The following is a 15,429-nucleotide window of genomic DNA, read 5'->3' as shown; positions in this document are numbered from 1 at the left end:
AAAAGGATTTGGGGGAAATGAGTATGTGTTAAATGTTTTAGCCAGGCTAAACTCCATGTCAGTGAAAGAGAATGAGTGTGGTGATGTTTGCAGGGGTCCCAGGATGGGGGACAAGATAAGAATGTTGACTCCATGTTTCAGAAGACTTGATTTATTATTTTATGATATATATTATATTAAAACTATACTAAAAGAATAGAAGAAAGGATTTCATCAGAAGGCTAGAAAAACAATGATAGCAAAGGTTTGTGACTGACTGAGACAGTCTGGACAGCTGAACTTTGATTGGCCATTAATTAGAAACAGCCAACATGGACCAATCAAAGATTTACCTGTTGCATTCCACAGCAGCAGGTAACCATTGTTTACATTTTGTTCCTGAGGCCTCTCAGCTTCTCAGGAGAAAAAATCCTAAGGAAAGGATTTTTCATAAAACACATCTGTGACAAATGAGCATGTTGAAGGTAGCACTGCTCTTCCCTCATGGCACCCAGGGCTGTCCTGGATCTCTGAAGGTAGAAAGGAGAAAGTGGGAATTTGTGGAAAAGGCCACTGGACTGGTTAAAGAAAAGCATGACAAATTCTGACAGCTTAAAATTGCCACTGAAACACCAAAAAGATTAAGAATCCTTTTTAGCTGGTAAAGTGCTCATTTTATCTTGGTTCAGCACTTTGCATCCTGTGGGCAGCAGCATTTTTATGCCTGTAATAGATGCCCATAAATCAGATGTACAAAGCAAGACTTGAGTGTCCTGGGGATTAGCAACTTTCAGTAAGAGACACAGGAGCTGTAGCCAAGAGAAATATATGGTGTAAGAACTGGAGTTTGGCAGTGGAAGAAGAATGCTGGTAGAATTCTAGTTGTAAAAGTAAGGCAAAAGAGATAAAGTCTGGACTTTAATACTGCTTGTGGTAAACTTAAGAAAGGTCTTACCTAAACATTGGAGTTAAGAAACAATTACAGGCTCAGTGACCATTACTGGCAGAAGCTTCTTATCATGTAAATTATTTTTGTGGCTGTTGAAATGTGTTGAACTTGAGTTTTTGTAATTTTTATGTTCTTTAAGGAAATATTTTTTCTTGATGGTGCATACAAAAAAAAATCTCTTCGTTTATAACTAAGCATAACTCTTACTCTTTTAAGTAAGAGTACCCAAAGTATTGGGTACTTTAATTATAAGAACTAGCTGCATCTAGGCCTCTCAGGTCATAGAGGACATAGTGATATTCATTAGTATTTCTGTTCTTGATTTCCAGGATAGGTGTTTCTATCTTTCAAGAATATGTGGTTTTCTTCAATGTATTGTAGTTTGTTGTAGTTACACTATATTTTGTTATTATGTCTATAGAAAGAGAAATAAAAATGTGTGAAGAGTTCAGCATCTTAAAATAAAATCTCAATTGTATCTTTTTGCCCCATTATAACTTAACTACCAAATAGTTGCCCAGCTTTGACAGGAGATGCTCCTGGTGTTCTTCCCAGGTTATTAGCACAGGTCATAACTTCATTATTCAAGGAAGCCATCTCTCCATCTCTTCAGTGTCCTGTGCTTTTGGAGCTGGGACAGGGTGGGATATTCTGACATAGTTTTGCAGAGATGTACTCAGTCCTAATGCTGCCAACTTCAGTAACTGAGTTTATAGCCCATTGCAGCCTTAGTGTGTTCTGGGAAGGACTGGAGGCAGTGGGGAACAAACCTGGTTTTTATTATTTTGGTGATGCAGGCTTCGTTCCTGAATGTCGCAACAAATTGGAAAGCTGAACGTGCTCATCTGCCAGCCCTTTGGAATGTGTTACAAGTTGAGGCTTTGTATCAATGTGCATGAAGCTGCACATTCTAAGTGTGGCTGTGTTTCTCCTGAGTTGCCATTCGGCTCAGCTCTGGTTGAGGCAGAGGTGTTTGTGCTTCTCCTGAGCTGCCATTCAGCTCAGCTCTGGTTGAGGCAGAGGTGTTTGTGCTTCTCCTGAGCTGCCATTCAGCTCAGCTGTGTGGTTGAGGCAGAGGTGTTTGTCTGCAGTCCCTGCTCAGCCAGCCTGAGCCCCAGCAGGGAGTGAGTAACCTGTGCACACGGCTGTGGGAGGCTCAGCAGTGCCTCCAGGCCTGGCTGCTTACCTGGTGTTCAGTTCAGGGCATGCTGTGTGCATGGCTGCTCCATGGTGCACATAATAATGAAGTTTGTACTCACTGCTGTGTGGATTTGCTTTTCTCCAAATGCTGTCTTACCAGAGAAAGCTGTGCCAGCTGGCTGCACACCCTGTGTGCACTGGATGACACCGAGCTGGCTGTTAACTAGATTTTTCAGGTTACAGTTGTAGGCAGGCTTTAAAAAGTAAAGGTTTTTATTGTATTACAAATTTTTACACCTTGTAGTTTATGGTATTACAATTTTTTACACCTTGCAGTTTATTGAATACTTTTTTTTCTGGAGCATGTGTTCTTCATAAGCAACCTGCCCTTCAAGAAAATGCACTGTAATTAATTTTAAATCTTAGGGAGTAGGAAATTATGCAAGGAAGGGAAGGAGATATTAAGAATTTGTTATTAACTTACTTTACTATAAAGATTCTCCATCTAATTTTAAAACGTCTACCCCTTCTCCATGGGAAAATAATTTCTAAACTTGCATGTTTTTTTCCACAGTAAAAAAGTGCTTTCTGGAGAAGGGAACACAAATACAAATTTGGTATTATTAAAGCCAACAAAGTTTCGCCTCTCCCTTCTTCTATCTAAAGTTCAGCATAAATCATGTTATATTCAGCATTTCTAAATTTAGGATGACAGTGTAAGCAATTCAGTTTTCTTAAAAACCAACAGAACTCCCACCACCCCAAAACATATATGGAATTCATTTAATTGCAGGTAGATGAAGGCATATTCTTAGTTCTTTCAGCTTCTCCCAAGTCACATGTGACAGGGTCTTTGAGAAATTTTGTGATAAGATAATGAGGGGAGTAGTCTGATCTTGGAAACCAGCTTTTGAATTTACTGAAGTCTGTGGGTATTTCCAGTTTCAGTGTGAGTTTGGCATTCAGGGAACTGTTCCTCTTCTGGCAGTGTGGCCCTTGACATTCCTGAGCCATGCATGTCCTTGACTCTGTAAATTTTGACTTTTGCTTAGGATATCCATCCTGCTGCAGATTTGATTTATTCTTCACCAATGCTGAAGAATAAATCTGCAAGATCCCTGTGAAATTTGCGTGGTGACAGATAAAGGAGCATTTATAGATCTAAATGCCTCTATAGAGCTCTGGTGCTACAGTTTCTGAATAAATGCAGTGAAAGGCAGAAATGTTTTCTGGTAGTGGGTTTTAAAGGGTGTCACTGTCTGCCTTATACAAATGTAGTATTTTTCTGAACCTTTTGTTGAAGTAGGAATGAGGCTGGAATTTTCATAATGCTATATATAGCTTGTGGTTAAGCACAATTAAGCAGGCATATTACATTTAAGAAGCTGTCTTTTTTCATGGTTACTGCTTTACATTAGTCATCTTAGGTGTTATGAAAAATATACAGACAGGGTAAGCAAATAAAATGAAGGCTTTGTGTTAGAGAAGTAAGCAGAAATGGTTGAGTTGAGTTTAAAAGAGCTGTGTTGTCCATTCCTGTAGAATTATTTTTCTCCCTACCTCCTCATACTACCTTCAACACTCTAAACCAACTTTTGCCTCATGCTGTGCAATGAATTTTGTATTTTTATGTACTATATGTAAAATGTCTGAGATACATAATTTCAGGGAATATTGACATGCAGGTGGCTCTGACAGCTTGACATGAATTATGCTTCTATAAAGGTGGGGTGTATATTACTAAATTCTATCAAGAAAAGTAATCCTTGCTCAGGTGAGCCAGTAGTGAGCGCTTAGAAAACTGCTTTGCTCTTGTCTTTCTGATCCTTCTCTTCATGTCAGTGTCATTTGGGCACTTCAAACCTCCCTTTTCTTTGTTCTCACCCTTCTTCTTTAATGTTATTTTAATAATGCACAACCCAGAATAGCGAGCTGCCCATTACCAAGACTCGCAACCAAGTTGAAAAGGTTCGAGCTGGCGCTTTTTAGTCAAACTTCAAAACAGCTCTCTGTTATTTCTTAATTTTGTAAAGCTATCTTAAACCTGTAGCTCCTGATGACGTGACAGTGCAAGCTGTGCTGGATAAGAGTGATGCTAACACCTGTGTGTGTGTGTGTGTCCCCGTTTCTGTCCCGTGTGCAGCCGCCCCGCTGCTGCTGTACGCGAACCGCCGGGACCTGCGGCTGGTGGACGCCGCCCACGGCAAGGAGAACGCCACGGTGATCGTGGGCGGCCTGGAGGACGCGGCCGCCGTGGACTTCGTGTTCCTCAAGGGCTTGATTTACTGGAGTGATGTCAGCGAGGAGGCCATCAAAAGGACAGAGTTCAACAGGTCGGGGAGCGTGCAGAACGTGGTGGTTTCTGGGCTTCTGTCGCCCGACGGGCTGGCCTGTGACTGGCTGGGGGAGAAGCTCTACTGGACAGATTCGGAAACAAATCGCATTGAGGTTTCTAACTTAGATGGATCACTGAGGAAAGTTTTGTTTTGGCAAGAATTGGATCAACCCAGAGCGATTGCCTTAGATCCTGCAAGAGGGTAAGTCTTTTTTAAAATACTTACAAATACCAAAATTTGTACTATTTCTTGTTTATAGGAGTGTGCCTTTTGTTGGCAGAGTGACAAAACTATCCCGTGTCTCCTCAGAAAGGAAAGAAGCCCAGAAGTTTCTCTCATTGATTAGGTGAAAAAGCCACTTCATAGGCCTAGGCCTGTGGCGGTGTTTGCAAGGGTCCCAGGATGAAGGAAGACATGAGAATGTTGACTCTGTGTTTCAGGAGGCTTGATTTATTATTTTATGATATATATTATATTAAAACTATACTAAAAGAATAGAAGAAAGGATTTCATCAGAAGGCTAGCTAAGAATAGAATAGGAATGATAACAAAGGCTTGTGACTGACTGAGACAGTCTGAGACAGCTGACTGTGATTGGCCATTAATTAGAAACAACCACATGAGCCAATCTCAGCTGCACCTGTTGCATTCCACAGCAGCAGATAATCATTGGTAGTTCAGATAGCTGAACTATCTTGGGTGTGTTATAGACCTCCAAGAGTTTATGAGACCTGGCTGGAAGAGGCTACTGTAACACTTGTTTGTTGAATGATTTCAAATGCTGTTGTCAAAGTTATCCTAAGCCATTTTGCATCATTTCTCTTTCTGTTGGTGTGATTTGCAGACTTGTGAAGTTCCATTCATATTGGTTTGTGAACAATCAGGAATCATCAGACTTTAGAAAACAGTACTAGAAACTTAGTTTGGCTGTAGTGCAGAAGATTAGCAGAAATGGAGAAGTTCTAACCTAAAATTTAATAAAATCTGCTTTCCTTAAAAAGCTGTGTCAGCTGCCTTTGAACAGACAGACTGTGCCTCTCTCAAGTGTCAGGAAATGAAATTTTTTGGAGCTTTACTCATTGTTGACATTCATGCTTTATTGAAGCATCTGAAGAAATGGGAGAAGTCAACATACTGTATTAATAACAACTTGAGATGTGTTTTGAAGCTTAATCAGAAAATTTACAAGAGAGGCTCCTTCCCCCACCCTTGGGGGAACTCCTGTTTTAAAAATCCTGTGGTTTTGTCTCAGCTCTTTCTAGAACTGATTTATATTCTCAGTTCCCATTTGAGTCCCTGGATGTGGCTCCTTTTGCTCTGTTCTTGGGACAAAGCAGTGTTTGCCAAGAGTGGAAAATTCAGTGAAGTTTTGGTGATTTTACATGAGTGGCTGGCTTGAGGTTACCCCAAAGGCAGTCATCTGTGGCAAGGTGTTTGGGAGAGCCAAAGGGGAATACTAATGGAATATCCTTGATGCTGTGTAACCTTCTGGAAATATTTTATATCTGTAGTATAGAATGAGATTTTACTGTATTTTTTTTCCTTGATCAAGCAAGTTAATCTGTTGTACTGCCATTTCAAATATGTTTTTCAGCCAACTCTTTTTTGGGGGCAACAATTAGTGCCTTGTTTTTTTGGAAAGATGAAAGTTGTGTTTCACTGCTTGCCATTTCTTTGCATTATAATTTTTGTTTGGCTTTTTATGTCCAAAAGAAGAAAATCTCTGCAAAACACAGCTTCTTTCCTGAACTTCATAGAAACACTGTATCTTGAATATTTTCTTCTGCAGCTCCAATAGTTATTTGACAATTTATAAACAGAAGATATGTTTATTTGGAAATAACAAAAGTATGGATGTATGCTTTTTCCATGTATTCCCAACTTGTAAAATGGAGGCAATGATAGTGTTAGATGTATTTAATTAGATTCTAAAACCCTTTCAGAGTGTAAGGAAAGTGTAAATGTTCATGTCTTTTCTACCCACCATCCTGAAAGTGAGAGATAAAGGAAGGAAGCACACATTGAAAGTGGCTTTGATTTGGCTTGTAACCAGAGAGAATGAGATTCTGGTTGGTTAGGAGTAAAACTCTGTTGGTCTTTTTTACAACAGTGGTTGTATTTTCTGAATGTGCAGAGCAGTATGCTCTGCAATCCCAACTTGATGTTTGCATACTCCTTACTCTTTTTTAATACTTTACACCAAGAGGAAAATAAAAGAAGAAAAATGAAATAGGTCAGAAGTAAAGCAAACCTGGAACTTTCTCCATACTGATGATCTGTTAAAGCAGTAGGAGTAAACACTCCTAAAAATATGCTGAAATTTAAACCAAAATAAGCAAAAACAAAGCAAACACCAAACCCCCTTCCCCAACTCAAACAAAATCCCTCTGACCAAAACAAAAAAAATCCCTCCAACAACTGTAATTTAAGGACAAAATAGTTTTTCTTCCAAATTTTTGAAGGTCACTTTCTAAGTTTTGTGAAGAGTATATTTTAAGAAGGTAATACAGCAGTAAATCCACTTTCTGGTTTACCAAATTGCAGTTCTCACATGCAGTTTTATAGCAGAAAACCTTTCAGCTTTTAATAAATTTGGTTACATTTCAGAACACCCTCCAAAGCTTGAAATGTAGGTGGAAGGGTGACATGAGCACAGAGATGTAAATTTGAAAAGAAAAATAATTCCCCAAATTGTTTGTGTATGGATGCTTCTTTCACTAGTATTTGCATTTTTTTTAGTCCTGTAATTGTCTTTTGGTTTCAAGGTGCTGCCTGGCAAATAGTGGTAGGGGTAAGCCATAAAAAATTCTAAGAGCAGTTAATAAAATATGAAACCTGGAAAAGCAAACACCCTCACATTTTCCTGCAGTCTAATCCACCTCCTATTATACTCAGATGATGTTTGTTTCAGATACAATTTTCTAAACTTGCAATTCATGAAAAGAAATAATTTAGCAGCAAAACTTAACCAATTGGTAAAGATGACCTTAGTGTAAGTTTTTCATTAAATTGTGAAAAATAGTTTATCTAACGTAGCATGCACCAAGTGTTTAATGAAAAAGCTGAAAGCTGATATAAGTCCCAAATTATTAGTATTTTCTGAGGTTGGATGTATATTTATTAAATGTATCTGTCTCACTGAAAACATGACACTGCCTGCTTGGAAATGAAATGTTAACAGTATAAGCTAGCAGAGATACACAGTGATGAATAATGCATTTTCTTGGAAGTGTCCCACATAGTGAAATTTAGAATTTCAGTGTTTCACCAGTGCTCTGCTCTTTCTCACAGCTGCTGCTGTAGGACACTCCAGGGTTGTGGAGGTCACTGCTTGGTGCTGTGATGCTTTGGAGGAATGTCACTGGGCTCTTTCAGAGCACAAACAGCTGAGGCATTAAAGAATAAATGGTCTGGGCAGCCTTTACTTCACTGCAAAACCATTGTGATTGTGTGTGAGGTTCTGTGTGAAACTGAGGTACTGGAGTACAAGCTGGACTTGGTTCCCATGTCTGTTATCAGTAATAAGAAATGCAGTGGATTTACTAATGGAAAATATTTCTTATTTGGTAACTGAGGCACAGCAGCCAAGTCTGGGTTTTTGGTTTTTTTTTTTCTTTGTTTGTTTGTTTTTTTTTGGTTTTTTTTTTTGGGGTTTTTTTTTTTTTTTTTTTTTTTTTTTACTTTCTGTAGGAAGGCATTAAAAAATGAAAAATCTATATTCTTCTCACTGGCTATCTACTATATATACTCTGAGGTTTGGGCTTCTTATTCCTTATGTTCATACACTACAACTTCCTTGTTTTACTTGTCTCGATACTCAATAAAATACTCTGTGTGTAGCAGGAGAGAGAAGGGCCCAAGGTGAAGGGGAGGGGAATGGGGTGTTAGTTTAGTGAGCTGGCACGTTCCAGGAAGGCTCCTTGGTCCTATCCATCCTTTCTGGAACTGTGTTCCTGACTGATGTTAAACACAAGACCCTTTAAAATAATTAATTAATAAAAATCTGCAGGTGGGGATGACTCTGACACTTTACTGGTGACTTTTTCCAGGAGAAGACCAGGTGTTAGGTCACCAAGCACAGGAGAGCACTGTATTTAAGAGCAGCTCACATGGAAGTTGAGCAAGTAGAAAAGAGATTTTTCTGCTTCAGCACTCAAGATGAAAAAAAAAAAGGCATATCCAGATTCTTGAGCAAGTACAGCTTTCAAGTGCAGTATTGTATATTTGTGCTGCTGTTTTCTTGTTGTCTTGGGTTTTTTTGTTAATAGGGGTTGGTATGTTTGGTTATTTTTGCTTTTTAATTTGAGCAGCCCTTTTGTCATTATGGTAAAGACTTCATTATCATAGTTTCAATTCCCCAAAAATTACCCTGTAGACAATCAACTTTCTTCATGAGGAGCACTATCAGAATGAGCTGGCTTTTCTCACTTTTATGTGTGTATTGTTCACCACAAAGGGAATTTTAAGTGTCTCCTAGAAGTGGTGACTAATTGCTTGCTTTTCAGTACATGTTTTAAATCAAGTGACTATATAGAGTTACCTTAATTGGTAAGGTCTTGTAAAACTTTTGGGTTGTAAAGGGTTTTGGTTAATGAATGGAATTAGAGTACAAAGAGCTACAACACTTTTTATGGCAGCTGAAGTTGATTTCTGGATGAAGTGCTTTGAATGTTAGGGAAGATCTTCAGGTTTAATGGGTACCCTTCCCCCAGCAGACTTGCGTTTTTTTCATGCAAAATTTTGTAGGGAACACATACTTTTTTTATGGACTTATTTCTTTTGGTTTTTTGAAAGTTAAAAACTGATGTCTGAGCATGTCAAGCACAAAAGGAACTGTAGTACAGGGCTTACATCTTAGCATTGCAACAAAAGATTTGTGGGAAGTGGTAGTACTTTTGCTGAGTGGTAGATGTTATACAACACAGTAAGAAAAGGCAAATGGACAATTTTATTAACAGTTACAATACATGTGATTTGGGGTAAAGGCATTTTAAAAATGAAAAAGAATCAGAATTTCTCAGTAAATTCGGTTGTACAGTATATTTTTGTTTTCAGGCAAGTATATTTTTTATATAGTTAGGTTTTACATAAATATACTGTATAAAATATATACAATATATTTTTGTTTTAACATTACATAAAATGGCACTTTGGATGTAAATTCCCAAAATAATGCAAATAACTGAAGGCTTTGCTTCATACCTTCTCTTGCTTGATGCCACCTCTCCCTTGAGCAGATGATTTCTGACTGGGAATCTTTCTGCTGCTCCTGTGCTGACAGTAAAGTTTCACAGATCAGTGCACTCAGTTGATGGTTTGCTGTATAGCCTGGCCTATGCACCAAGGAGGTAATTTTGAGGTTTTACAGGTGACATGTAGGCAGGTGATATGAAATCTGCAGACTCCTCTGATTATGACACAGAGATTTATAAGGTGTATTTCATCTTTCTTCACCTAAGGAGACTGTTGATCAGCTGATGTTGATGATTGCAAATACATCACTAAATTCAGGTAATAACTGGGATATTAAACAAACCACAAGGTACTTTTTCATTACTTCAAGATTGCAACAGTATTGCAGAGGTTGTCCTGATGAAAGTGCCCCAGGAGTGGCCTGCCTTGGTTAATGAATGGAATTAGAGTACAAAGAGCTACAACACTTTTCGTGGCAGCTGAAGGGGCTGCATGTAGCTCTGGGAAGATCTAAACTGCAGCTCTGCTGTCACTCATAGGTGGGTGACCTTCATCTCCAGGCATGGCCTTTCAGAGCAGGGAAGGTTGCCCAGGCCAGGATTATCCTGCCAGGAGCCTGGCACAGCATCTGGAATGTTCTTACCACCCCCTGCCCCAGAACCCCTATAGCTCCCTTTGCTTCTCAGGTACTGCTGTTTGCAGTTTGGCTCCTGGTCCTGTGAAGGTCTTTGTGGCTACTGGGAACAGGAGCAGGCATTATTCATTTACTGTAATAGCCTTGAATTTTAACTCTAGGGGGTTGTTTGTTTTTCTTTAGGGGTTTTTTGCTTAGTTTTAATCTCATTGACAGGCAAAACTTTGCAAAGATTGTTTGAGATTGGTCCTGTATGGTCCATGATAGTTTCAGGTCCTATGCTAGGATTGATGCAGAAATTGTAAAGGTGTCATTTTATTGCACAGCTCAAAATGTTAGTTTCTTCCTCATCATCTTTGAAGGAGGAGGTGAAGGAAGGTAACCAGAAACCCACATACTTAAACCAGTGAGGACTTGGAGAGGTGACCTCTCTTGTAAATCTTGCTGTGCTGGTTTTAGATGTTACTGCCACTGTCTGCCTGTCCTCATCCTACTGCCAGAGGTTGCCAAGAACTCAGAGGAACATGCTTGCTGATATATTTTCTTTATTTTGCAGTTGTTTCATCTAGTTTTTTTCTCTGTGGGAGGAGGTGGGAGAGATTTGGCTTGCTAAAAATCAAACCAGACTGCACAAAATTGATTAGTGCAGGACAAACATTTTTCTTATAGACTTGTATAACAAAGTTGTAGATGCTTTTAGCTGTAGGCAAGTTTGAAAATAATTTTACATCCCTCCCTCCTTCATTCAGTTCTTGGGCTAGAAAAGAAGGCTGTGGAGGGGACCAGTTGGGAGCTGTGCTTTCCAACTCCTGCAAACCTTCCTGTGAATTGCAGCTCTGTAGAGTTTGTCAGAACAGTTCTTTGGCTTTTTTTTTTCACTTTATCTTCAGCTTCAGACTTGTTTGGGTGAGACATGTATAAAATGATGTTCTATTGGCAATTTAAGGTAACTTTCAAGAGTATGATTTGTCCTGTCCTTTAACAGGTCAGTGCTGTAGTGATAAGGCTGACAGGAATTAGTTAACTTCATGCAACTTGCTATAAAGTATTCATGTATCAAAGTATACTTCAGATTTGCATGCAGTGTTTATTAAATAAAGTTAGAACCAAGTATTTAAAGTGAGGTAGTAATTTCTGCTCTGCATGAATAACTTCTGGTGATGAGTCTTTGGGCAGGCTTCTGTATCTGCATTTTCAGTCCCTGCAATTATAATTTAGCATCCAAGTCTAGACTATGAAGACCTGTTGCATTAAAAAAAAAAAGAAAAATCATGATTTTAAGCTTCTGTTCTGCATTATGTTAATTAAAAATATTTTTTCACACACTTCTAAAAATGAAAATATGAAGATAACTTTTAATAACTTAACAGGAACTCAAAGGGACCATATTAATTTACAGCAGAGAGTTATAATCTGGTAAGTTGTTCATTCTATGTTCTTGCTTGAGAATTCCAAAGCAGCATTGCTTGTGAAGGAAGTGGAGAGGCTTTAAAGGAAAGTCCCTGGAGTTTCTGAGGAAGGGGCCAGAGTAAAAAAAAAAAAAAAAAGTCAAAAAACCCCAAACAGACCAAAAACCCTACAAATAATCCTTCCCTCCCCCAAATGTAACTTATCTAAGTTGGCAGTGTTTGTCAGGAAATCATAACTTCAGAACCCATGACAGCTGTTAAGACTCATAGCCAGGAGCTTGTGATTGCTCACTACAACCACTGCAGCTGACTGAGCTTAATCATCACAAGAAATTACTTTTATAATTCATCTTGGAAAAAGGTTTTGTTTGTAATCTCTTTACTATCTCAAAGCAGGATATTACAGAGGGGATTTTTTCAGAAATTATGATGAGCCTTGCACACAGTGTGTCTTAAGGCAGATCTGCACCACGAGACAAAATTAGCCTTTAGTGATTACAGCTCATTGCAATGAGGTTTAAACTTTTTTTTTTCTGCATTCTGCAAGCATCTTCATGCCTTTCTTGGTGAGCTGCAGCACCACAAACACAGTTTGTGCCATAAGATGAAATGATCCTCCCAGTTCTTGCTGTGCTGTGTCAGCCAATACACCTGCACAGCTGAGCAGGGGTGTGCAGAGCCAGCCTGAGACACAGCAGGGCAGAGGAGCGTGGTGGTGCCTGGCCTTTTCATGGGGTGCACAGATGGAAGAAATCTTCATTTTCTTCATTTAAAATCAAAGTGGGGCTGGTTGGTTGTGGATTGGGTGTGCCCTCCATCCGTGTTTTGGGGAGTTACTGAAATGTGTTCATTTTAGAGTGGAAAAGTTGGTCCAAACTTTAGAACAAAGGTTTTGGTCTCTGTTGTAGAAAGTGGAGCAGAAAGTTGCCTTTGTTCCTCTGGAGGACATTGATAACTGGATTTATGTTTTTGACAAAAAAAAAGATTGATCTGTGTCTCATTTCTTGAAGAAAGCTGATAAATTCTTTTGCTAGCATGATTTGAAACAGACTGCTAATATTCTTTAAGTAATGGATTATATTTTTTAAGTATGGATTCTATTTTTTTTTTAAATGAAAATCTGAGCACTCAGCTGTATGAAATTTCGGCATGATTAACAAAGAAAATAGTCACGAGAAGAACCATCTTTATTTGGCTGCATTCCTGGAAAAAAATAAGACTGTCCCTGTGGAGAATGAATGTGTTCCAGTTCTGACATCTCTGTAAAGTGGTCAGATAAAATGTTACAGGATAATACATTGTATGGAGGACGTTTAGCAAATGCAGTTTTTACAGTGAGAAAGGAGGGCATAGCAGGGACAAATGCTGAGGTGGCCTAATAAAATACCTAAATAAGCATTTTGAGAACTTGTGCACTGACCCTGGGACAGGAGCAGATTAGAGCTGGTTCACATTACAGGATGTCAGGGCTGTTAGTTGAGCCTATATCTGAACCATTTTACTATTTTACCATTTTAGGATCTGTGTATATATGCCCTGAAAACCAGCTTGAGCAAAACAAAAGTTACTGCTTTGGATTTCTGCTTGACACTTGGAGAAAGAAATTACTCCTTTTAACTCCTTTTTCCTGCACAGCTATAGCCTAAGTTATGAGTTTCTGGTTAGTCTGTTTGTCTGGCAGTGGATTCCCTCTTCTAGGTTTTTCAAGCATCTTGGCTCAGTTGTGGGTGTTCTGTAATGAGGGAAAGTAATAGAAAAACCCTGAGCCTTTTCAGTGTGAGCAGAGTCACTTCAGATCAGCCAGTGATGCTGTTCCATGGTATTGCTCTAGATTTTAGACTGTGTACTTTAAATGCATATGTGTGGGTGAGAATGTATATGTAATATGTGTTTGTGGTGTCTGTGTCTGGTTAATTGTATCTCATACTTGAAACAGTCTAATTGGTTTGTACCTTAAAACCTAAAATCCAAACAAACTGACAAAACATCTCCTTCCCACCCCCCGAAAAACCCCAACCAAAAAACCAAACACAAACAACAAACCATCAGTGTCCATAAATATGGAACCTTTTTTTCCCCCTTGAACTGATGAGTAGAAACATAAAGAATAGTAACACATTTTCTGGACCTTAATGGTTTAATTAGAATCCTTCTAATACCACTCTCCTAAAAATTAAAAAAAAAAAAAAAAAAAAAAGAAGTCAGCACTCTGGGACTCTCTCTTCCACCCTCCTCCCCCGCCTCCTTTCTTTCCCCAGGGTTGTTTAACACATACTTTACATTTTCATTTCTCATTTTCATTTCTCATGGGAACCGTGTAGTTTCTCACTTTTACATCTTAATTTCATGTTTCAGCATAAAGTATTAGTTGTATTAAGTTTTCTCTGTCACTTCAAGCAAGAAGTAGTGAAGATAGGAAATTATGCAGCTAAGAGCACTGTTAAGTCTAAGAGCTTTTTTTCTAAATAAATCTGTGTTAAGTGTGAAACTTGCTTTTCTTATTCAAAGGATAAGTAAGATCTCTGCTCTAGCCCATTGTTTGAAAATTCCCTTAAAATTCAAGAAAATGGTCTTGCTTGTGTGATTGTGTAAGCCTGTGTGACTCTTTTGCTGTGTATTGTAGCAAAGCATATAAATGTCTTTAATTCTCGAGCAGAAGCAGATTCTTTTACTATAAACAAGATGTTTGTCATAGAATAAACCTGTGCCTTATATAATAATCTAACCTCCAGGTTAAATTCTGACAAACTTACTCTTGTACTAAAAGATACTATTTTGATATTTTTATGATTTTTTAGCATGCATTTTTCTTGTATATGCTAAAAAAAATTGTTTCTGTGAAGTACGTGTTTAGATCTGGTTATAAGCCTGGTGTAAAAACTAAGCAGGGGAAGGAAATTACTCCAGAGGATATATGGTTTATAATGTAGAGGAACTGTAAGTCCATCTTGGAAGAACTTTCAGATACATAAACCAAAACCTGTCTATTTATTACTGTAAACACTTGGAATGTGATGGAGCTTGAGCAGTTGTTAACAGTCCAGAGCAGTCTGGTTTAATTGTCCCTGCTTATGTTGCTGAACTGGTGCTTCACCTGATCATGAGATGTCACACAAACACTGTTAGCTGTATAAAAAGTCCAGGTTGTGCTGTAATTTTGCTGTGCCTTCCTGATTAAACAACTAGTTGTTGTTTTATTGCAATAGGATGCCATGCTGCTTTAATCAGTATTTTATAATGTGCTTACTGTGGGCAGCAGTGGTAGCTGGAGGTTGTGGTGAGCATTTCTGTTGCCCTGTCTCTCCACACGTGTGAGGGCAGTTTCTTGGCTGAGCAGGAGCATTGCTGGATGTGCTGTCCAAGCCAGCCCTCAGTGCTGAGCTGGCAGCTGTAGCATGGCTTGGCCAGCCAGTCAGCACTGTAATCAGAGATTTGTTTTAGTGAAGCTCTGATTGCTGCTCATAACCACTAAAAGCTTTAGCATTAAATAAATTATATAGTCCTAATCAACATTTTATAAGTACAAACCAAATTTGGATTTTAATGATGGATACTATGAAAGCATGAAAGTACAATGTGTTCTTGAGGTTTGACAGAAATGTGTTACTTGACTTGAGAAGAATTGTCTCCTTGCATAAAAGAATGTTCTTTTATTTAAAGAAATGAGACTTGGAAAACTGAGTCCTTAATATAAATGTATTTGTTTTAATGTAATTAAAAATGGTAATCTTTCATCAGCTTGTATAACCAGAGCATTTTGCCCACTGTTTAAGTAGACAAAGGGCAGCC

General features: G+C 38.5%; 1 protein-coding gene across 3 annotated transcripts in view; it reads left to right on the top strand.

Moving 5' to 3' along the window:
- The window catches only part of LRP6 (LDL receptor related protein 6), a 114,897-nt gene that overhangs the window by 9,898 nt on the left and 89,570 nt on the right, over window positions 1–15,429 (top strand). For 2 of the 3 annotated variants that reach the window (XM_074538991.1, XM_074538990.1), the window contains exon 2: window positions 4,212–4,605. The exons of the other annotated variant lie outside the window; for it this stretch is intronic. In XM_074538991.1, the coding sequence (XP_074395092.1) occupies window positions 4,212–4,605 (394 nt within the window). The remainder of the gene's footprint in view (window positions 1–4,211; window positions 4,606–15,429) is intronic. 3 annotated transcript variants of the gene reach the window in all.

Source organism: Zonotrichia albicollis, chromosome 4 (assembly GCF_047830755.1).
Source record: "Zonotrichia albicollis isolate bZonAlb1 chromosome 4, bZonAlb1.hap1, whole genome shotgun sequence".
Taxonomy (NCBI): domain Eukaryota; kingdom Metazoa; phylum Chordata; class Aves; order Passeriformes; family Passerellidae; genus Zonotrichia; species Zonotrichia albicollis.
Note: the sequence above shows the minus strand (reverse complement) of the source record. Positions and strands in the feature narration are given on the sequence as shown.